The sequence below is a fragment of the Lepisosteus platostomus genome, chromosome 7 (genome assembly GCF_059453375.1).
Source record: "Lepisosteus platostomus isolate fLepPlt1 chromosome 7, fLepPlt1.hap1, whole genome shotgun sequence".
NCBI lineage: Eukaryota > Metazoa > Chordata > Actinopteri > Semionotiformes > Lepisosteidae > Lepisosteus > Lepisosteus platostomus.
Genome location: NC_142617.1, coordinates 64,261,520 through 64,283,792, shown reverse-complemented (window position 1 = coordinate 64,283,792; position 22,273 = coordinate 64,261,520). Strand labels below are relative to the sequence as shown.

General features: G+C 44.7%; 2 protein-coding genes across 6 annotated transcripts in view; one reads left to right on the top strand and one right to left on the bottom strand.

Moving 5' to 3' along the window:
• Positions 1-3,728, bottom strand: part of LOC148659493 (furin-1-like) — a 107,301-nt gene extending 103,573 nt beyond the window's left edge. For 2 of the 4 annotated variants that reach the window (XR_015940504.1, XM_088641787.1), the window contains exon 1: positions 201-476. The gene's annotated coding sequence lies outside the window, so the exon portion shown is untranslated. The other 2 variants (XM_088641792.1, XM_088641791.1) reach the window with 2 other exon arrangements.
• Positions 3,729-4,769: 1,041 nt separating this feature from the next.
• Positions 4,770-22,242, top strand: ticrr (TopBP1-interacting, checkpoint, and replication regulator). Of its 2 annotated transcripts, none has more exons than XM_088641785.1 (22): positions 4,770-5,926; positions 6,296-6,578; positions 6,997-7,235; positions 7,643-7,868; positions 8,476-8,614; positions 9,412-9,551; positions 10,206-10,400; positions 10,503-10,651; positions 11,375-11,475; positions 12,265-12,358; positions 12,685-12,767; positions 12,873-13,100; positions 13,538-13,625; positions 13,806-13,881; positions 14,067-14,195; positions 15,960-16,056; positions 16,974-17,032; positions 17,170-17,313; positions 17,479-17,627; positions 17,727-20,175; positions 20,498-20,623; positions 21,169-22,242. In XM_088641785.1, exons 1-22 carry the CDS (start codon positions 5,228-5,230, stop codon positions 21,294-21,296), a joined length of 6,021 nt encoding a protein of 2,006 aa, XP_088497911.1. In that variant the 5' UTR covers positions 4,770-5,227; the 3' UTR covers positions 21,297-22,242. The 2 variants fall into 2 exon arrangements, with proteins under 2 accessions (XP_088497911.1, XP_088497912.1); XM_088641786.1 differs by having other exon boundaries at positions 21,138-22,242.
• The last annotated feature ends 31 nt before the right edge of the window (positions 22,243-22,273 follow it).

The following is a 22,273-nucleotide window of genomic DNA, read 5'->3' as shown; positions in this document are numbered from 1 at the left end:
GGGGTTTGCAACTGTGCTCTCGGGCACCCGCAGTACCCTCCGTTTTTCCCACACTCCAGCTGAGCCCTGGATGCTGCTTGCTCAGGGAAGAACAGTTAGGGTGTTTTCCAGATCTCACGGGCCAACCCCTCCGCCCCAAGACCAGAGTCGCAGACCCGGCGTGAAGCCACGGACACCGGGCGTCCCAGTGCCCTACTCACCCCCAGGACTTGTCCCCGCAGGGATCTCCACTTGCTCCCGCGTCGCGTGTTTGAGCTTTCCCGGTTACCCCTTGGTTATCTCTCCGTCCGTGGCACTACCCTTAAGGGACTCCCTGTCCGGTCCTCCCCTCCGCCCGAACCGGAATACTACTCCGTCTTCAGGTCCGGCTCTGCTGCTCTCCAAGCACACCTATCGCTCGCTTTGCCCGTCTTCCTAACCCAGGGCTTCTTTTTTTTTTTTAAAGAAAACAAAATTGCGCTTGGCCATACAACCCACCCCCTACCCCCTCACCCTAAGATCGCTCTCCGGTCAGATCTCCCGAGGCGAAAGCGCTTGGGACTGCGGTCGGGCTCGGCGCCTCGGATTAAGCCGCTGCTCTCCGCCTCACAGCCGGCTGCAGCGGCGGCGGCGTCATGTTTCAGCTGCAGCCCGGCTTGCGGCTCTCCACTGGCGGCGACCTCCCAACACAAACAGCCAGTCCCTGAAGCCGGGAAGGAGGCGATGGACGCGACATGCAACCCGACGCACGGCTCCGGGAGCTCCGGTTTCTTGGCCCCTTACCGGGACCGATACACATTACGCAGCGGCACTCCACATGCACCTCCCGGGTCTCCTAAAATAGCGAAACTTTCTCGTGCCTTGCCCCCCTGATAAGTCTCTTTTTAGCTCCTCCTCGTCTGCATCTTACAACGCGTAAAATTGCCTCTCCTGGAAAGCGCCGGTCACATTTTATACATCTATCCTACTTTACGTGTTCAAGGAATTTCTTATGCCACAGGTAAAAAAAACAAAACAAAAAAGGCAAAACGGGAGAAAAAAAAACTCTACCCCCCCTGCCCCCCTTTCCGCGCAAGACACGACCTGGGCGACAAGCGGCCCACAAACCTCAGGAAACACGTCACAGCGAGGGAGAACACGGGCGTGGAACAAAACAAGCTCGGGCACGCCTTCTTCCCAGCCACGGGCCTCCTCGCCGTGGTGTCTGAGGATCTAGTGCCACCTAAGGGGCTGCGGCAGAACTGCAGCCCGCTCCTGCTTTCTCGCTTCCCAGATCGATCGGGGGGGGGCTTGTCGGCGCGGCCTGCTCCTTCTGTGCTGCCGGAGAGGCTGAGCCGATCGATTATCTCGTCCATGCGTGAAGGGGGCTCGGGCAATCGGCTTTAACTACATAGCAGCAGGGCAGTTGGCTCTAGAATATTTTCACAACAGGGTTGTTGATACTGGACGAATTGCCGATCTCAGTCAGAAATGTGGGATTTACAGCTTACTCCAAATGCATCACGCTCTGAAGCAGTTTGAGACTTTACATTTTTGTACTCTCTCTCCTCATCTGTTTGCTGTTCAAGACTAAAAAGGTTTAGTTCCTCTAATCTGATACTGCTTTAAAGCCAGTAAATTAAACTCATTGCTTCTTCTTTGAACTGATTCAACAGAAACTATATCCTCCTTGCAACGGGGCAACCAAAACTGTACTGTATGTAGTATTCTAAAATGTAGTCCTACTGCCATTGTCTAATTTGAACAACTTTTCTAAACTTTACCTCAAAACCGAGCCCAACACTTTATTGGTGTTTTTTCTCTTGCTTTTACAGGCTGTCTGGATGTGGACACCGAGGTGTCAGCATAAACGCTGAAATTATTTTCAATAAAGTCGCTTATACAAACGAGAGCAGGCCTTTTTCTCGCCATGTTCATTTAAATTTGTTGTACATCATGTAACTAGTACTGGTACATCATGCTGGTCAGTGTGATACAACCCCTCTAGAAGAGCCAGTTGAACCTCAGCATACGAGGAAGGAGGAGCACACAGAGAAAACCCCCACAAATACAGGGAGAACATGCAAACTCCAGTCCAGGGCTTCAGAGCTTCAATGCAGGAGAACTTATTACCCTGTAGTTGCTTTTACCTGGAGGTAATATTTTGCAGTGGTCTACATTAGGTTTGACTTTTCTACAGGTTCCAACTGAATGACCTCATCATTGGCTTAATTGAACTAATTTATCAGTTTCGCACAGCACTAAGGGGGCTGCTTTAAAGAGAAATAGGAAATCAGAAGACACACCTCCCTGTCCTATGGTGTAAATGTAATGTGGCATTCAATGTCATAACCATATCTGCTGGAAGGCAGGCCTGAGTTTTGCATCAATCATCTTTATTGTGCCTTTTTTTCAGCGATATAGAAATGACCCTATCAATCTTCCTGCTCTCGCTTTTCCCTGCCCTGCTCCCCGGTAAGCGTTACAAGAGCATTAAGGCATGTACCTCCAGATTCAGAGACAGTCTCTTACCGCAAACGGTCAGATTATTGAATTCTGCGTCTACTACTATCTCAGACTGATGTTTTTTTTTTCACATTACTCGTTGACGAAAAAAAATGAGTTTCAAGTTGAGTGTTATTATTTGTTGTTGATTTGTGTCTAAATTGACATTTCCTTGATGTCTTTGTATGGAGCATACATGCAAATAAGCAATTAATCGCACTTGAGCGTGTGACAAATAAACTGAGCTCTGAATTTTTGTGCAGACAGCACTTTAATTGCAATATCGATCCTTGTAGATCAGACACGAAGGATCTGGCTGTAGTAAAATTCTGGAACTGAACATATTGGAGAGAGCCGAAAGTTGCGTATCCCAGCCGTAACGGGACACGAAATCCTGTAGTCACTGCTTCTGCACAATTCGTGCAGCATTGTGCAGATACATATTAATCCGATTTACAGGATTTCATTTTAGACTAGTCAATTATTGAAAAGTACTGCATTAGCTGTGTGCACGGCCATCTTGTTTATTTTGCTTCCTAGCACGAAAACCTCAGTCCGGTCTTGCATGTTTGTTCCAGAGAAGGATTCCTTAAAGTTCACCTCTTCTTGTTGACTCCTACTTCTACGGTGTTACGTATGCACCGATAACAAATACCTTCTTACTCAAATTAGAATCACTAAAAGGGAAAGTAATAGTTTCATCGATCCGTTAAAGCTTACATTTTGGACTACCGTAAATTACAAGTGAAAGATTATTCACTGTAATATATTATAGAACAGTTTAAACAGATACACCTGAAGAAGGCTCCACGGCCGAAACGTGGGGTTTTTTCTCTCTTCTTTTTTTCAGCATGGAATAAACCTATTACTTGTTACGATAGTATAACAACCTACTTCTTTTAATAACTCTAGGTATATACGACATTCCTATATACCTCCATGAACACAGTACCTTAAAAGTTAAGTGCAACAATGTTTCATGATTTAAGCAGCTGGTTGATTCGAGCACCTTAAAACGAATCGTATTACCTTCTCAGGAAATATATTTGAACCCAGTGCCATTTAAAAAATTAATGACGTACATAGCTCAGCATTACACATGAATTTAAAATGCTTGACAAAACAGGCATGTTTAAACGACATACTTGCCTTTACAGTGTTGGTATCACAGTGTCCATGTTTTCAAAATAAAAAGAAAATTCGCAGGAAACGAAAAAGTAATGACCAGCTAAACGACGTCTCAAAGTAGAACGGGAATTACCGTTCCAGATAAAGAGTTAATTCCACCTGAGGCAATCTTGGGTTAAACACTAATCACATTCAGGTGGGTATAGATCAAAGTGCACATACATTCACACAGTATGGTGTTTGCATGTTTTTTTTTAACAAAGCCTTTTATCTTGCAGATGAATAAAGTGATACCTCCTTTCTGGTTTTTAAGAAGACCTTTATTGGTAAACATAATGCCAAAATAAAATTACAGTTTCGAAGTTATTTTTAAAAATATTTAAAATATAAGATTCAAATTAAACAAATTTCTGTGTTGTCTGTGCTAAACTGCTGTTGCACTGCAATTTCCCTCACGGGATCAATAAAGTATCTATCTAAAAAAAATATTCTAATTAGAATTATATATACAATATCAATAATTACAATCGCCATTTCCCTATAAATGATACATTGTCAGTCATTGCCCACAATGTGCTTGAATCCGAAACGTTGTCCAAAGGATCGTCGTATTACAAAAACAGCAATATGACAAAAGTATTATTTCATACTTTCCATTTTTATTAATAAAGCCTACGAAACTTTTATACTGCATTAGCGACATTTCAATAAAGATGACAATTTATGTAATTTGGGCAATGCTAATAAATCACGTTTCGGGTAAAGTATTAAATCACCCCCTTTTCGAAAATCATAAATATTTGATTCCGTGGGCATTAATTACGGTCTCAAACACAACACTTATTAACATTTTATTTTCACACTTCATCGAAAGCATGACGTCTCATCCCCCAGCAATCTCTTTAAAATTTTAAACTTCGGAAATGTGTGCCAGTGGGTGGAATTTCATGCCGTTCTGCACAATTCCGCCAATCAGCAACCGAGATAGTGACACTCTCTACGGTACACCAATCACAGCTCTTTATTCTGGACTTCGTCATATCAGAGACGGTCTATGGGCCATTTAGTTGTGTTAAGCCCGCCTTCTGTCGATTGTGGTCCAATGAGAAAGGTGAATTTTCAGATTGTGGCCTATGGGAGTAGAGTGGGCGGGCGGTTGAGTCCGGAGCGCCAAGAGTTTGAGTTGAGTAACCATAGGGCAAAGATGGCGACTATGGGTGAAAGTGTTATATGTTTTTCTTTTTGTATTGAAGGATAATCTGAGTTTTTGGTGTGCGAGAAGGTATTTTAGAGAGATTACGGATTGCAAAAATAGGGTTAGGGCGAATTTGAGTTACCGCGTTGTGTGTAAGATAGTATTTTGACACCAGCCTGGTTTAAATGTTATCACTTGCTTGGCATTCATCTCCTTGCATACGTGTTATGGTTACGTTTGTAGATTTTGTAAAGCTTTTGATAGTAACTGAACCAATTGGCTGAAAAAAAACCATGTATGTCAAGCCAGCCCTCAGCAGTGATCGACTAGCGGGCGAAAGACGTTGTGCGCTGTTATGTAGGTGATAAAAATTGAATCTACCAGGCGGTACAGATCCTTGTTTGTCACTTCTTTACGAAACGAGAAAAGCAACCGGGAGTCATGGTTTCCTTTAATTTGGTATTCGTGATTGACATTTCCGATCGGGGAAATAATAGGTCTGGCGATGGTGGCGTTCATATCAGACCGCATCTTCTGAAACAGGGCGTGCTGAAAATCCTCCTCTATTTCGGCTGCAGATTCGGTTTTGAGAAAGTCCGATGGGGCTATAAATTTTACGACGTTCACGGAGGCCGATGTATCGTATCCAGGGCTTCCGACTTCAAAGAACTTCGGGACAAGACTTTCGAGGATTTTGAAGGGGAATTTCAGGAGAAACTCGAGGAGAAAAGGATTAGAAATACGGCAGCGGCCCCGGGTAACTCGCTCATAAACCCGGTCCGATCTGTCCACACAGTATTGAAAGAGACTTTACTGGATTTCCAGTGGGACAGACCAGATATTACCTCCCCGACCAAGATAGCGTTGCGTCCCAGAAGACGGCTCCGGGCTGAAAGTAAAATGACCCCACACCTCACTTTGGCAGAGGAGGACCTGTCGGGGAAGAGTCAAAATATTTTGTTCTTCGTCTCCGCCTGTCCGCGCTCCCGGGGGGAGGTGGAAGAGTTCCTGACGCGCCCGGGGGCCTGCGGAGAGCCTCGCAAAGAGCTGGCAGAGCGCATCCTGCCCAGGGCTCTCCAGGAGATGGTCGCCCAGAATAAAGTCGTCCTTCACTGGGTGGATGCAACAGTCAACTCCCACGTAAGTCGCTTTAATTTCCAAGAGTTGTCAAACTACCCGTTTACTTAGCGAAACAGCTCTTCAATGTCACCTTTTGGTCGGATTGATTCTATAATATAATTCTAATGTTCTTAACTGGGTGGAATTCAGCCTTTTGAGAGAGAGGAGTTTATTTGCCACCCGTACATGTGCATTGGGATTCTCCTTCGCGCTGTTCTCTTGTGGTGTGTATAGTGCAATAGACCACACCACACCGTAGGCACATTACATAATGATATAGTAAAAGATCAATAATGACCGTCGCACAATAGTACAGGTCAGGAAACACACGGGACAGCAGATCTGTGACAGCCAGTGAGACGTGCCGAGTGCTCCTCTGTGTACTTGCAGGTGTGCAGGCCTGCCGACCACACTGGCTGCGAGTTGGTGTCGGAGGTGCTGAGACAGGTCGGCGGGAGCGTCCTGCCCTTGGATGCTCTGCTGTGGCTGTCGGAGCCCGGGAAGAGCGGCCTCGGAGGACCGGGACAGAGCTGGGATCACGAGCGGCCTCTCGCCCGCGGAGGAAGAGAAGCCCTCTTCCCTCTGGACTCCAGCCTCAGCTGCCTTCTGTCTTCAGAGCAGCTATACCGGGTTGCCTTTCCCAGCCAGACTGGAGTGCTGCAGTGGGGAGCAGGTACTGAGCCTCCGACTCTTTAATCAGCTTAAATAACAAGTAACTCATGCTAGGTGAGAGTCTGACACCCCAGCAGAGGGAAAGATGGAGATCAATGTAAGGTAAATGAGAACTGCATCCTTGTATGACTGCTGTACATATTTTTCTTTGGGGTTTTGCTACTCCAAGGTGATCATGATTTTATTGAGTCTTTTTGGCTTAGGAATGGATGTAAAGTTCCTGTTACTTACCCATCAGAACCATTTATTTTTTCCCCACTGTGGTCTAAGCTGTGCTTCACATGTCTTGCAACTTATAAAACCCGCAATGGCTTGAACTGCTGTGCATTGGGAGCCTTTCTGCTCTGCATCTTGCAATTGGCAGTGAATGCCAGAGCTATGCATCCTCATTTCATGTGTGTTTTGCATGCAATGAACAGGAAAGGAGAGCAAGTCCTGTGCTGTCTCCCTGGAGCCCATGTCCCTCAGGCAGAGGGTGCTGCCCAGCTCGGTGAACATCACGCTTCACGGAGTTCTGTCGGAGTGGAGCGCTCCGGCCCTGGGGGGGCTGAGCTTGGAGGGCTGGGTGTTGCACGACTCCCGGGACCCTGCAGAGACGGCTGCCGAGTCTCTGTTCCTCCAGCTTCTGAACGAACTTTCTTCACAGGCTCTTCACATGGTGAGCACTCGCTTGGTGAATTATTACACCGCAAAGAGGAAACGTTCCCCAAATATCATGCCTGGAAAGAAGCATGTGTGTGTCGATATCTGTTGTGGGGGGAACAAAACTCAAAATATATTCAGGTAGTTAACGTGAGAAGGTGTCATGGTCTCCTGAGTAAATGCATTTTCACGTCTTTCAAGTATGTTTGTTGCACAACATGTTTTTGTTATTTGGCTTGTTTTCTTACAAGGCACCAGCATGTGAAAGATTTTTTTGATGTTGTTTTTGTTGGGCATGTTTGGCAGTGAATCCCCAGCTGTTACCTTACTTTATTAAGCACATGTTCCTTGCTGTATAAGGACTCAGATGTTAAGTTCCACCGTCATGTTGTAGAGGCACTGCTTGATCCTTGTCTATCCCAGTTTGCGGAGGTAGAAGGGAGTGACCAGGGCCCCCCCTGCACGGCAGTGTTGTCCCCTCTCTCGGCCTCCACGGGTCTGCTCACCGTCCTCCAGCCTCAGCTGGCTTCAGCCCAAGGCCTTGTGCTCCAGGGGGCCACTGAGCCCTCCTCCGAGCTGCCCGACATCGTGGCCAGTGTCCTGAACCAGGTGTACGACTTCGTGGAGGACAGGGCCGAGGGATGCCCTGGTGAGCACTTCTTCTTTAACTTATGAGACCATTTTCTCCTAAAACTACACACCTCTCGTAAACCAAGCTGGAGATTTGTGTTGCAATGAAGAAAGGAGGACAGATGCTGGCCTTTCACAGCAATAAGCTTTTATTCCTCAAGATGAGCAAAATGTTCATAGAAAAACATACATTTTTGGTCAGTGACGGTTATATAGGGTGTTAACAATGTAAAAAATCTAGGTCAGCTTTGGGCAATTAATGATGACCCTTGATTAGCTAAGAGCTCTGTTCTCTTTAATGTTATGGGATCATGCATAGGATACACGAGTTACACCTCCACTCAAAAGACCTTGAAGGAACTGAAGCCAGCTAGGAATCCACAAAACAGTGAAACAGTTTTTGAGGGCTTAATTGTTAACTCCTAACAAGCCTAGATTCCTTCAAACTGAAAGACCAATAGACGTGTTGGGGCATGATCTCAGTAGACAAAAGCATGGCTCCAACGAGTACATGGCGATATAAAAAATGGTTCATTGATCTGTGGGATCTTTCTTGAAAGATTTTTATCTCATTCTGCTATTTTAAAAGTGAACGCTTTTGTGTTTCTTGCCTTCCTGTTGTGCAGAAGAAGAGGGCGGTGGTGTTCCCGAATGGGCACAACAGGAGCTGTCCTGCTCCAGCGTACCTGCGGCAGGTCTTGTTGAGGGCTGGTTCCCTCTGTCCGACCAGGCAGGGGTCACCTCCAACTTGGTGGAGTCACTAAGGTATCTCCGTTTTCTGAATTCTACGTTAATGTGAAATGTCTTGAAATGATTTGTTGTGTCTTGTGATATGTTAACAGTGCAGCTGTATACCACATGACTCTTCAGACGGTCATTATTTTTTGTTTTGGGAAATTTGAGAACTTCCTGTTTTCTTTGCAATTTCGGTTAGGTCGTCATTCATTGCCTTCAGTCCACTTGTACTGTCCTTGGACGTGGACAGTTAAGAGAACTGTGAACTGCTATTCTCCAGTCAACACATTACCGGCTACCACATGACTAAGAAAGTTAGCAACAGTAAATGGAGTAATGTGGCTCTGGTGACAGTGTTGCAAGCTCATGGCTGCCTTGCGGGTCAGTTGTGCAGCATTAAATGCACAGTCTTGCCAAATGATAGTAAAAGAGCTTAAAACAAGAATTGTAGCACTTTTGTGTTCCCTAAGAAACAGATGTGAAGTCTCTATGTGCTTGCAATAAAAAGAAAAATGACTGTTTTCACCATTTTCAGTAGTTCTTGTCATCTGGAGGCCTAGCATCCATATATATAATTTGAATCACTTGAGAGTTGAGTTCATAAGCTTACTGGGTTCTGCTCACCAAATTCAGCACACCCGAACACCACAACCCCCTGCAGCCTGGCGTGCCTTGTCCTGTGTCTGGAGAGCAGGGCTCAGCCTGCACTCAAAATGAGCACTGTTACTGGATGAGCCACCGAGAGGCCCTAACCACCCAGGTTTACAGAAATAAAATCATATTTAGTAACACTGTTTTTCCCGGTGGTGTTTCGTGTGTTCTTAAAGACTGCTGCATGCTGTCCCTGATGAAGTGGAGCAGGGAGCCGGGGGGAGCTCGACCGCAGAGCTGGAGCTGATGGGCTGCCTGTCGGAGCTCTACCAGGGAGAGACGACCGAGGACTCGGCCAAACGAAAAGGCAGCAGAGGTAGGAGCAGAGCTTGAGTGGTGCCCACACGTAACGATGCCGGTCATGAATGGCTAGTTTTCATATCCCATTAATGCCTAAATGGAAACGAATCCAAAAATGGAGACCCCATGAAGGAAATGATTGTTATTGAGCAATATGTAATATAGCTGTCATAACTCTCAAAGGAATTTGGAAAATCGTTTACATTAGTATATACCACCTTTAAAATTGGTATCTGGACTTGGTACATCTGATATTAAAATCAATAAAAAATAAATTGGTTAACTTCTAATGTGTTACATTAAAACAGAAAAAAGACAGCATGCAGTATGGTTTTTGCAAGGTTTAGATTACTCTTCCTCTAATTTGTTCACTTTGCCACTGTATGTATGGAAGAAGACTTCAGACTGGACAGGGATCAATGTTTCAACATCACGAGCACGAAACGTTTGCTCTACTATGCCAATTTAAATTAAAAAAAAATCAATTTCCTTACTCTTTTTTTCAGTTCAGTGTAATACACAATAGCTTTTGATCTTTTTTTCTTTTGGCTGCCGCTGGGGGAAAAAAGGAGACGGGGCAAAGCCTCTGAGATCATGGAACTTATAACTTGTTCTAAGCTGATATTGTTGTTTTATTTTTTTTGGTCGTGTTTTCCGCGTGTCCCTGTAGGTGGCGCGCCGCCCACCCCGGTGAGGCAGAAGATGAAGACCATGAGCCGCTCGCTCCAGATGCTGAACGTGGCATGGCTCAACGTGAGGGCCCAGCAGAGCCAGGCGGAGGGGCCCCAGGCCAGCGAGAGAGGGGCGGCCAAGCCAGGGAAGAGGCGCAGTGGGGAGCGGAGCCGGGCCAGCCACAGATCTGCACGTACGTGTCCCTCTGGGGGACCCCCCTCCCCGGGGCAGAAAAGCGACCGGTTCTGGAAGGCTCTTTGTCAAACCTGGTTCTTGTTCCGTCTTTCATTTCTAGATTTCAAAACCGAAGAGGAGCTCCTGTGCCACCTCAAAGAGAGCTACCAGAAGGCTGTCAGTGAAGAAGGCTCTTCCTTGGTCACTCAGGTCCAGAACCTGCTCACTCTCATCAAGAGCTTCCTGAAACCCACAGGTCAAGACTCGGAGGTGGGGTGACAATTGTGTCTGAGAGAATAACTATTGATTATCTCCAGCCCTTCCCATGTTTTTATATTGGTCTACTTGCTTGTGGGGTTTCTCATGTCTGATCTGTAAAGGTCGTGAGGAGACCTCTAGCCCAGAAGGTTTTAAGCATTTAAGTATCAGTATCTAATTTGAATGTGATAATTTGAGAGGTAAAGTGTTAATTTAGAAGTCATTGAAGCATATATAGTCAGCCCACCCAGTGTTTTTGTAATCGGGCATGTTTTTTTTTTTCTTATTTTGTCAGTAACTAGCAATAGCTTTAAGATCCCTGTCTTTAGAAGTAGGTGTTTTAGGGTGGCTTGTAAGACGTCATGTCCAGAACAGAACTGGAGAGTAATTTTCTTGCTAGCACATGCTGAACACTGGTGTTCACTCCTCCTCCTGGGAAGCCACAGAAATTTGTGTTTCTACTACATTCTAGATCTTAATGACTTAGGTCAACAACCGATTCCATATTCTTGAATGCAGCTATCTCCAACTTCAGTTCTTGAGAGGTTTGAGTTCCCTCTAATTTATACAGAGCTGGGGGCATTTAGGACCAGGGGTGAGGTTTGCTGTTCCAGGGCAATCTGGTTCAAAAGACCAAGATATCAGAGCACTTGCCTTTACTTTTTTCAAAGAAAATGTAGTTTCTGAAATAAGATGTAAGACTGAAATGTAAGAAGGAATTTTCTATCGTTGCAGGCAAATTGTACACAGTTTGTCCAGAAGAACCTTTTAAAGTCTAGTAAGACCATCCGAGAGCAGTACGGAAACACCCAAGATATTGAGGCAAAGATTAGAGAGTGAGTATTAGTCCCCATTTTTTTCCTGTTAAGTCTTTTTAAAATGTGCATATTCTATACTTGTTTGGGTGATGTGTAGAGGACTAAGGTGGTTTACTGAAGCTTGAAATTGTTTATTGCATTGAGGCTTTGTTTGTATTCATTACTTGTACAGTAAGGTTACCATCTGTCAATGGGCTGAGAAAACTGAACCAAGTAATTATAAAGTCTTATTTCTATTACATGCAATGGAATCAGTAATTAGGCAATACGATTGTCAACATTGATTTAGATTTTGTTGCAACTAGGGTTGTCAATAAAACAATTCACCTAATTATTTCTGACTTAAAAATGTGTAGGAATTTTCTTTATTTTCAGACGGTTTCTCAACATATTGGCTTAATTAACAGTACAGCCACCTATAAAACACTTGGGAGCCAGGTTCGAATTATTACAATTAAATAATTAGACCCGCTATGTAACTGAGAGCTTGGATAAAACAACACCCGAAAGACACCAGACCCTCTAGGAGCGGAGTTTGAAGCCCCTGTCATAGAAGATTCATTCTCCAACTGCAGGTGGTCTTAGGAAACGGTGGAGATAGATCAGCCATGAAAGCTCCAGCTGGCCCCCTCTTGTGTGTGAAAGATATTACGTGATGTTCTCGTTCCCGGTGCCTGATTCCTTTTGCTGAGCTTGGTCTAATCTCAGAGCTCGAGAAACCAGTCAAAGAAACTCATCCCCAGGCACCGCTTGGTGTTTGTGGGTGTATGAAATGACACGGGGCTCTAACAGAGCTGTATTAAACAGGTGCCAGATGCAGGTGCTTCTGCGATTAGAGATGTGCAAGCAGTTCCCTACCCTGCTGTCTGACTCAGTGCGCCTTGAGCAGCTGGTGGAGGAGGTAGGTGTACTTACAACGCAATCTGTGTTACCTCCCCTTGAAAATGTGTGGCGTATTCTCTCTTTGTTGGATTGTTTTTTTTATCTTGGTGGATTTCCTTTTGTACACCAAAGCTTCTCTAATACCATATGTTTTACTGCTGCGCCACCACTAGGGGGTGTGAGCCCTTGATGTATTCTATTTCAAAATGAATCCTGCACTGCAGCAGTAGAGCCGTCCGTATTGGCTGATTTGGTGTTTGGAAATTGGATTCAAAATTTCATTTTCCAGACTATGGTGTGGCCAGTGTAAATAACTTAAAATAAAATGTTGTACTGTATTTGCAGGTGACTGATGTGCTACGAATACTATCCTTAACGAAGGATCCAGCTTACCTTACCAAATTCCTTGAAGATGAAGTTCTTGCAGTGTACGTACCGGATGTTACTTTTGCGTTGACAAAAATCCAATAAAAAAAGACGTAGCAATGGCCACTCCACTGTGAAACCCATTAAGGAGTCTTCTCTTGCTCTAGGTACATGTCAAGTATTCCTGGTGTCCTGGGGGACATGTACTACAGTCTGGGGACACAGCTCCCCGAGAGACTCATGGCAGTTCTGCCCACTGATTTCTTCAGTGACGAGTCGATGGCCCAGGAGAGCATCTCTCCAGCCACTTCCCAGCTCTCGGGGGTGCCCAGCTCTGCCTCCAATGGGGCGGGGCAGCTGGAGGACCTGCGCAACCGATTGGCCAAGAAAAAGAGGTATGGCAGCTGTTAGCCTGCAGGGGGCAGTAGCAGAACAGAGCTGAAGGGGGATAAGAGGGGATTAGTGTTTAAATTTACCTTTTTACCCCAAAGCATCTATAAAACCATGTATTTTACTGACAGCACCTTTGATTGTTTGCTAGTCCCTTGAAGTATACCATTTCAAAATGAATCCTGTACTGCAGATGATAGGCAAAGTGCACAGCCAGCCTGAAATGTCCAGAAGCTTTAGAAGAGTTAAGAATGGTTACACTCTGAATTGTTGCATGAATCATATTATCATGTCTGACTCACATCCTTTTAACAGTGCTAAAGGACTTTGCTCTGTACCGGTTTGTCGTTTTGCTCTAAATAGGGTTCAACTTAAGTGTAAAACTAATACATGACTGGCATTCTGCAGCACAATTCTCCCTGCTTATATTGTATATTTTTAGGAGCGGTGTGCTCACCAGAACACAAAGCATGAGTGACGCATCTCAGAGTTTCCGCCAAATTGAAATGCCCAGGAAGTCCATGAGAAGGGTATGCTTTAATTTCTCAACTTCATGATGTCTTATTCTGAAAACCTCAGTCGATATAACTCCCTGATGTAAATCATTCCTAGTAAATGATTGCATGAATCATTTTATTGATCGGATAACTGAATAAGCTGGCTGGTATTGTGTTTTTAGTGCATCTTAATTTCTTCTCGCTATTTTGCAGGAAAGTTCCAAGTCTTGTCTCTCAGTGGAACAGATTTGCCAAGCACAGCCACCACCTCCTAAAGAGGTAGTGCAAGGTAAGAGAGAAAAATGTGTCAAGTCCAATGGTGTTCTTCATTTGAAATATTGCTGCTTTAAAATTGCCTGGGAAGCGTTGTTCCGCACTGTTTCCTGCTAACCCAATCTAGACAATACAAAACTGTTTCACAACACGGCTGTGGGAAAAACGAATGCATTTTGATTTGTTTTTATTGATTTGCAGAAGTGACAAAGGTCAGAAGAAACCTCTTTAATCAGGAAACGCTTTCTCCCACAAAGAGAGCCAGAATGCCCCGAAGCCAGTCTGTCTCTGCTGTGGAAGGATCAAGGAACAAACGCTCAAAAGAGATGGGTGAGAAATTAATTTAAATCTCCTTGTACGTATTCGATCAGTGGTTCTCAAATTTTTTGGACCAAGTACCACCCCTGATCATACCAAAGCATCCAAGTACCACCTACAAGTCATCTTCTCATAGGAACCCCAGAAAGTCTCAGTGACCAACATGAGCACACGTGCACACACACTCTCACACACACACATAATAATAAAAACTTTATTTGATATTGCACCTTTAAACGTGGCTTCTCCAAGCGCTTTACAGAATTACAACAGGAACAACAGCACTTAAAAATAAACAATAAAAAAGCACCATTTCAGTGAAAGGGGTGAGCCTGTTTGGTCGAGCAAAGCAGATGTGAAATCATTTTTCAAGCCTTGATACAATTCACAACAGAGTCTTAACAGATTTTAAATCGTCAGGCATTTTCTTGACGGCCCAGGCCCCGCGGTGGTTGCTGCAGTTCATATCTGGCGCAACCTCTCTAATTCGTGCAACTACACCGCTGTGTCGGCTTGTCATCGCTCTAGCACCGTCTGCACAAACTCCGACGCATTTTATCCAGTCGATTCCACTCTCCTTTATAAATTCATTCAGAAGCTGAAGTATGTGCTCTCCTGTAGTTCCTGTTGGTAGCGGCTTACAGAACAGAAAGTCCTCATGGGACATGCCCTCAAACTTGTATCTACCATAAACGAGCAAATTGGCCAAATCGACAACATGTACAGACTCATCTAATTGCAGTGAAAAGCATCTGCTCATCTTAACAGCTCTATCAGCGTACTTTTGACATCATCCGCCATTTCAATAATTCTATGAGTGGCTGTGTCTTTCAGAGGGGGCAGCAGGTAGAGCTGTTTAGCAGCCTTTTCTCCACACATAATACGTGTCAGCTCTTTTGCCAACGGTAAATAAGGTTCTTCAAAAATAGTGTGGGACTTACCTGCTTTAGCAATCTGCAAGCTTGCATTTTTCCCCATTTCCGTTTCAGGAGTCCGTCTCAGAAGTTAAAAGAAGTTATTTCATGGGCATGGGAGTGAAACACAGAAACGCTTGGTGTATTTTTCTCAAATTAACCTAGAACAGTTCTTAAATATTTTTCTGTGATCTGTCACGCTTTCCTGTGCTCACAAGATTGCCAGCGTTCGTAGCACGCATTTCTATGCACTCCTGTGTTTACAACTTTGACATTGTTCCAAAATCACACATTCTCCTACCTCCCTATTTGCTGGAGATAGCTTTTTTAAAATACAATTGTCCGCTTTCATTTGTAGCAGGCATTTCTATGCATTCCTGTGTTTACAACATTGGCATTATTCCAAGATCACGCACATTCTCCTACCTCCCTATTTGCTGGAGATAACGTTTTTTAATACAATTGGTCACTTGCGTTCGTAGCACGCATTCCTATAGAATGGAATAGAATTAAATTGTAGCTCTGTGTTCACTCAAGTATTGGCGCGCGCTGTACCGTAGTATGTAGGCTGCGTATTCGACACGTATTAATATAGAAAATATGAAAACCCAACCCGATTTCTCAGCGCACACAACAAAGTTCCAGGGTCATATGGCGTACTGTACCGGCTGGCGGCGTTTCACAGTTTGAGAACCACTGGATTAGATGATAAAACAGACAAAGCATACACAGGCATCCAGTCCTCACTTTTCAGAACCTGCCATTTTAGGTGCAGTCTCTGTGGCGAACAGCTCAGGGAATTGCTACTTATTGAATTGTTAGGACCATTTGTGTCAGCCTGAGAATATTGTACTCTCTCCAGTTTTAGATAATCGCACATTACTGACCAAGAAAGTGACCGAGACCCCACTTCACAAGCAGGTGTCCAATCGTTTGCTTCACAGACAGATGAAAGGAAGGTGAGTTAAACTGTAAAGGTTTTTCATGTATTCTGGATTGTTTCATTGCATCAGCACAGTGATAAAAGGGGATCCCTTGTTTAATACAGTTTAGAGATCCCTAAATGACTTCAGTGCATCCCCCTGCTCCCACTGTAGGGACTCCACGGACCTGCTGTAATAAATACAGTACTGGATTGACTGTGTTCAACATAATGTTGTTCTTGACGTGACACAAAGCTGGTGCTGGTATTTTGAAGTGAGATGAAAAATGACATCAAAAGGAAATATACGTTCCAGGAAAATCTACAGACTGTAGGAAAATTAAATGAAGATAAATCTTAAGCTAGTGTGTCTTGAGAGGTTGGTGTATCTGGGTTAGCTTTCACCAAGATGAATGAATGATAAAATTAAATTGCAAAGGATTTTATAGAAAGAGTGTAGCAATAGAGGACTGAAGTGAAATACAGATGCTGCCTACTGCATTATTTCGCAATGTAAAGTATTCAATTGCAATTTCAGTGTATTGGTATTATAAAGTACTTTTATTTTGTATTCTTGTCCATTGTTTCTTTCGGCGACATCCTTTATTTTCATATATCTTTCATAATACATTCATTTCCAGTACTCAATCTGTATGCCTATATGCACTATAGGTAGTGTTATTTACTCTGTGATTGCCATTTTATAGCTGACAAAAAAGTCCTAGTTCCCTCCCTGATTAAGAACCTTTTTTATGATTGGGAATAAACAACAAGTGATTTACAAATTGGCCTTATCGGTTTGTGTCAGGCACAGTCTTTATCAGTGCAGATGTTTGCAAAGTTATTTTAGAAAAAAAATATTTTAGTCCTAAGGCTTGTGTTTTTCTACTTTGTGCTAAGTGGCAGGATGTTTGTGTTAACCGAAAATCACATTCTGTGTATTCTGTAACTCAGAAAATTGGACACTGCTGATGTGTGCATTGTGGAGGAGTCCCCTGTTAAACCAGCAAGTGGTGAGTCAGGTCTTGATAAGATAAGAACACGAGTTTGTGGAAATTATACTGTTATTTATCATTCACTGCGGGTCTTTAGAAAATAATAGCTCATAAATGACTTACAACATTATTTTTCTTCTGGTTCTTGATGACAGTGGCAAACTTGAGGAGGAGCCCAAGGATTAACAGGCTTACTTTAAGTAGAAGACATTCCAGCTCCTTTTACTCCAGCTCCCAGCCTCGCTCCCGGAACCTGGAGCGAATTCATTCCTCTTCCCAGCTCAGCGAGAGCAAAGCAGGTGAGCAGGCATTCACCCACCCTATGATGTCCTTGCATATCAGATATGCAAGATCAGCACCTTACTTCCTACATCTTCAGTGTTAAAATAACATTTTGAAATGCATCCTGTCTGTCTTGTGCCACTGAGTATGGTAGTAGGAATTCTCTTGATTTCTTATTACAGACATTGTAGACGTCCATACAGTTAGGTCTCCAGTGCGACTGCTGTTTGGGGCAGTGCAATCTCCTGGCTGCACTTCATCCTTGAGATCCAGGGAGAGAAGGAGTGCTGGAATGGAGATTCTAGAGTCCGGGGAATCAGAAGGTTTTGAGGTAATTGCCCACTTTACTGCCATTGTTGCTTGGATGCAGTACTAGGAGACTTTTCTTTCCCTTAAAAGTAGTGTTAATTGAGCTTTTTTTTTCCCCCAGAGTCAACCAAAAACTCCTGGGAAAACTCAAAGTAGGACTCCAAGGAAACCTCTTCAGAAACAATGCAAGGCAGCGAGTAGTGGCAGGACACCCAGGAAGTCTCCACGTACCTTTGCAAAGGCTTCTGGCCACACTCCCAGGAAGAGTCCAGTCGTGGTGTTGGAGTCCGAGGAAACTGGAAGGAAATTACGGGGTAGTCCTTTCAGGTCTCCAGTGAGGAGGAGTCTGGTGATGGCCACTCCTCAGAAAAACAGTCCTTATGGTACAAAGTTGAAGACGCCAGTTAAGAGCGTTGCAGATGCAATCTCGCCAGCAAGAACGCTTCCCTCCAGAAGTCCCTCCAGAACGCCAAGAAAGTCCCTGAGTGTCAGCTGGTCACCTTCTCCTCGAAAGATCAGAGTCCAAGACGGGGTGAATGTGCCCTTTAAGGTACCCGAGTCTCCCTGCCATCCAACACGAAGCTCCCCAAGATTATTAAAAACCCCTAAAAGATTCAGCAGCCCACAGAAGAGCCCTAACGTGCGAGACACATCCAAAGGCTTGTCAAGAACTCCTCAAAAGCAAAGCAGCCAAAGAAAAGGAAATTCCCCTAAAAGTACAGTTTTGTCAGGACCTTCCGTCGGCCACCAGCTGGATGTCTTTGAAGAAAGTATGAAAACCCCGCAGAAGCAAGACATTCATAGAACCTCAGAAAGGGTCTTGAGGCCAGTGAGCTCTCGGAGAAAAGATGGCTCGAGGTTTATAAATTCTCAAGAGGACTTACCAGGTTCATCTGAGGATTTTGAAGCCTGTACCATGCAAATAGCAGGAAAAGCAATAGTTCCTGGCATTTCCTTCCTGCCTGCTTCTTCCACAAAGACGCCACCCAAAAATCTTCTTTCAGCAGCCCAGCATTTCGCATGTTCAAGAGGGAGCCCCGATCGGTGGTTTGAAATGGAAGCTGTGACTCATGTAAAGACTAGAACTACCCCAAAGAAGAGTGCCTTCCATTTGTCAGGTTGTGATTCTGAAAGCAGAGTAGAGGCAAACAACCAAACTCCCTGCAAGATGTCAGAAAATATTTTGCCCAGCTCTCCTCTTAAATGTCAGTCTGTCACTCAACAGGGCAGGTTGACTCGAGGGAAAAGCAAACAGCTCTCGAGATCGAAATCGCGTGAGTGCTTGCAGCCGACTAGCGACAGCGATGACATAAGTGCACTGAAGCCAAAGGTGGCTGTAAAGTGTGATAGTCTGGAGCATGAGCAGAAGGGTTCTATTTGTACACCGTTGTCACAGTCGTCACAGGCAGACCCAGGTCAGCATTCCTATCCTGTGTGGCTTGACTCTTCCCAAGCCAGTACGGGCACATCCGGGTCTTTTGCCACGACGGAAGAGGAGAGCATCGACATCTCGGAGGCCACAGTTATGAAAACGGAGCTATCGGGAGGTATCAAAATGAATATTTCCTATGCTAGAAAGCCTTCCAGATCCTCCGAGGTGGTTGAGTTCAAGTCCGAACAGCCACACCTTCCCACCTCCGCTTCCAGACCCAGCTATGGTTTCCGCTGGACCCCAGATCGCCAGCAGAGGGAGGCGGCGGCACGACTTGGGAGCCCCGAGGGCGCCCCCAAGTTCTCGACGCCCCAGGGCTCCCGGAGGTCCGGCCAGCGGCGCAAGCCCGCGAGCCCCAGCGCCGCCTCTTACGAGGTGGAGCTGGAAATGCAGGCCTCGGGGCTGCCCAAGCTCAAGTTCAAGCGGACAGACTCCTTCAGCGCCAGGGAGGCTGGGGCCGAGGCCAGCCTGAGGGGGGCCAATCGCCAGTGCCCGGGGACGGAAAGTCCGCTGCCCTGCTGCTCCAGACACAAAGACACAGGCTATGTCTCCCCAGCGCTCTGCACGCATGGAACACCCGCCAAGACCACCCCGGGGAAAGGGGTTCAGACTTACATTTGTCAATCTTGCACCCCAACCCGGCACCCAGCCAGCACACCTTCGCCATTGGAGGCCGGGGAACTCGCCTCCTGGACCCCCTCCCCTCAGAGCAGGGGGAGGTCAACCCCAGAGAACCTCAACAGCTGGCCGCGCAGGAAGAGGGCTGGATCTGGGGTGACTGCAGGCAGGGAGAAGTGCATTAAGGAGGATCCCGTGACAGAGGAGCCCGAGGACATGAAGTTATTGGAGGATCTGGAGCTGGAAGCTGGGGGCCCTGCCCAGGGCCTGCTGCTTGTGAAAGGCCAGGAAGGCGAAATCTTGTCCAGCAGAGAGATGCTGGGTTTGAGGTCCAGAAAGAGAGGCAGCAGTGAGGCCTTTACCCCCGAAAAGGAGGAGACGCATAAGAAAGTGAAGAAACCTGTCCTGAGCCAGTCAGAGGACTCGGATATTCTAGAAGGTCTCTTCAGTAACTGGGGAGGTATCGAGCCTTTCACGGGTGATAAACCACATTTCATGCAGGAGGGCTCTGATTTCTCAGGTAATTTTTAATGAGATTTTCCATAGCAATGCTTAGCTTTTATAGACACCCTTTAGTTGACTGAATTAGGAAGAAAAAAATAGGACTCACTGTTGTAAAACCAGAACTTTGTTGTGATTAGCATTTAAACAGGCTTAGGTTTATTTTATCATTAGTGTATGTAATGGCTTGTTAGTGTATTAATGGAAAATGTTACTAGCAATGTGCAATTAACACGCTCCATGTAGGTTTCCTGACCAGAAGTCACCACATTTTTTTGCTTTACATGTGTCTGCTGTCTCGTCTGATCTCATTAAGGTTTATTCCATGTGCTTCCTTTCAGCAATGACGCCCCCAAGCTCTAAAGCGAGGAAGCCAGTGTCAGCAAGCGGGCTTTTGGCTCTGACCCAGTCGCCTCTGTTGTACAAAGGCAAGACCCCTTCCTCTAACAAGAAGAGCGATGCAAGGGGTGAGTTTCCTAGAGTCTAAAAGTGGCAGTGTGTGTGGCTCTGGGCGTTCTTCTGTTTTATAAGTATAGTTTTGGAGGTGTTAAAATAGGGGTATCTGATCATTCTCCTGGTTAGCCGTTCTGTCTGCAGGTCTTCATTCCTCCAGGTGGTTGTTGTCTTAATTGGACCAATGCAACAGCGTCTCCCAGCTCTTCAGGTTTGAAGAACCTGCTTGAAAGAAACCTTGAAAACCTGCAGACACTCCGACTCTCCAGGAGTTGCAGACAGGAATTTAACAACCTGTTAAAATGTTAAAACGTCATGGAATCACTACAGTGTTGGTAGTATCTTGTGGATTGTCTGTTTCTATTTACTATTATAGGACAAACATGTTCTTGGAGTCTTAATAAACTGTTTCATTCTGTCTGATGGGCTGCATTGTTCCTTCACCCGAGTAAAATTCTTTTTACACCACAGTAGCTTTTGTTATGTACGTGGTAAGAACAAGTGCATCTTTTTTTTCCCTGGGCTCAGGTGACGATGAAGGTGCGACTTGTTTTCACAGGTGAGTCCGAGCTTGAGACTCGTGCTCAGAAGAGAGGGGCTGAGGAACAGGAACTGTCTCCTTTCGACAAGGGAGCCTCCTGCAAGGCTGCAGGCAGGAGCTACAGCAGGAAGAGGCTGTTACCTTGATGTGTATTTCTGTCTAAATGGCTCCACTCTCTAGGTTCCAAGAACACAAGTGCTTCAGTTTTTAGAAGCTTTTATATTTAGAATTTTTCCTTGCAGTAGTATGACTTTATTTGGTTCGTTAACCTTCTTTTTGAAGGTTGGTGCAATCATTTTAAATAAAGAGCGATCAGGCGTTTGCTTTGCAGTGGAGAGAGCTGTGACGGCCCTGAATTGATTAAACGTCTTTTTCAATATACTGGAAATACAGCAGGCATCTGTGAGACATGTTTGACTGTCAGATCTGAAAGTATTAAACTTGGTTGGAAGACAGTTTAATAGACAGATTTTGCATGTGGTAAGGAATCCATAACTGTCCATTTGAGATCATCCGTGCTACTTTTGCCCTCCTTGTTCAGAAAACGTACAATCACAAAAAATCAAAGAACTGTTTGTTGTCCTGTATGATTTGGTTACACTTCATCATGAGCTGTCTGTGACATGAATAGTAACCTTTCATAGGTGGGGAAAGTGATCATGACAAAATTGTGATTTTATAAAGTTAAAATGTTATCAAAAAATGAGAATTGTTAATGTTTGTCATATTTTGATGGAATGTTTGTACTTTGTATGGAGTGGAGATAAGGAATTTGCATCTGTAAGTCCTGTCGTGTCAAAGTTGTTTTTTTTTAAGTGGCACTTCTGGAGGAGATTTGTGTGATATTTAAACCAACTGTTTCAAAGGTATGTGACAATCCAAACAGACCCTTTAAATTCTTGTCAAGTAAATCTGGGATTCCGAGCTTTTTATGCGAAAATAAAGGTGTTTGTCAGTTTTTTTTATATGTTCAAAATCAGCATTTTTGAGGGCCATTTCAAATGAACCTGTGTGGGTGTTATTTAATGTCAAATAAATTTGCAAAGGGCACAATGTTATTGTTTATCAAATAAAATGAAATCTTCATTAGTATTTGCAAGAGAAGTCTTTCAGTGGGATTAGT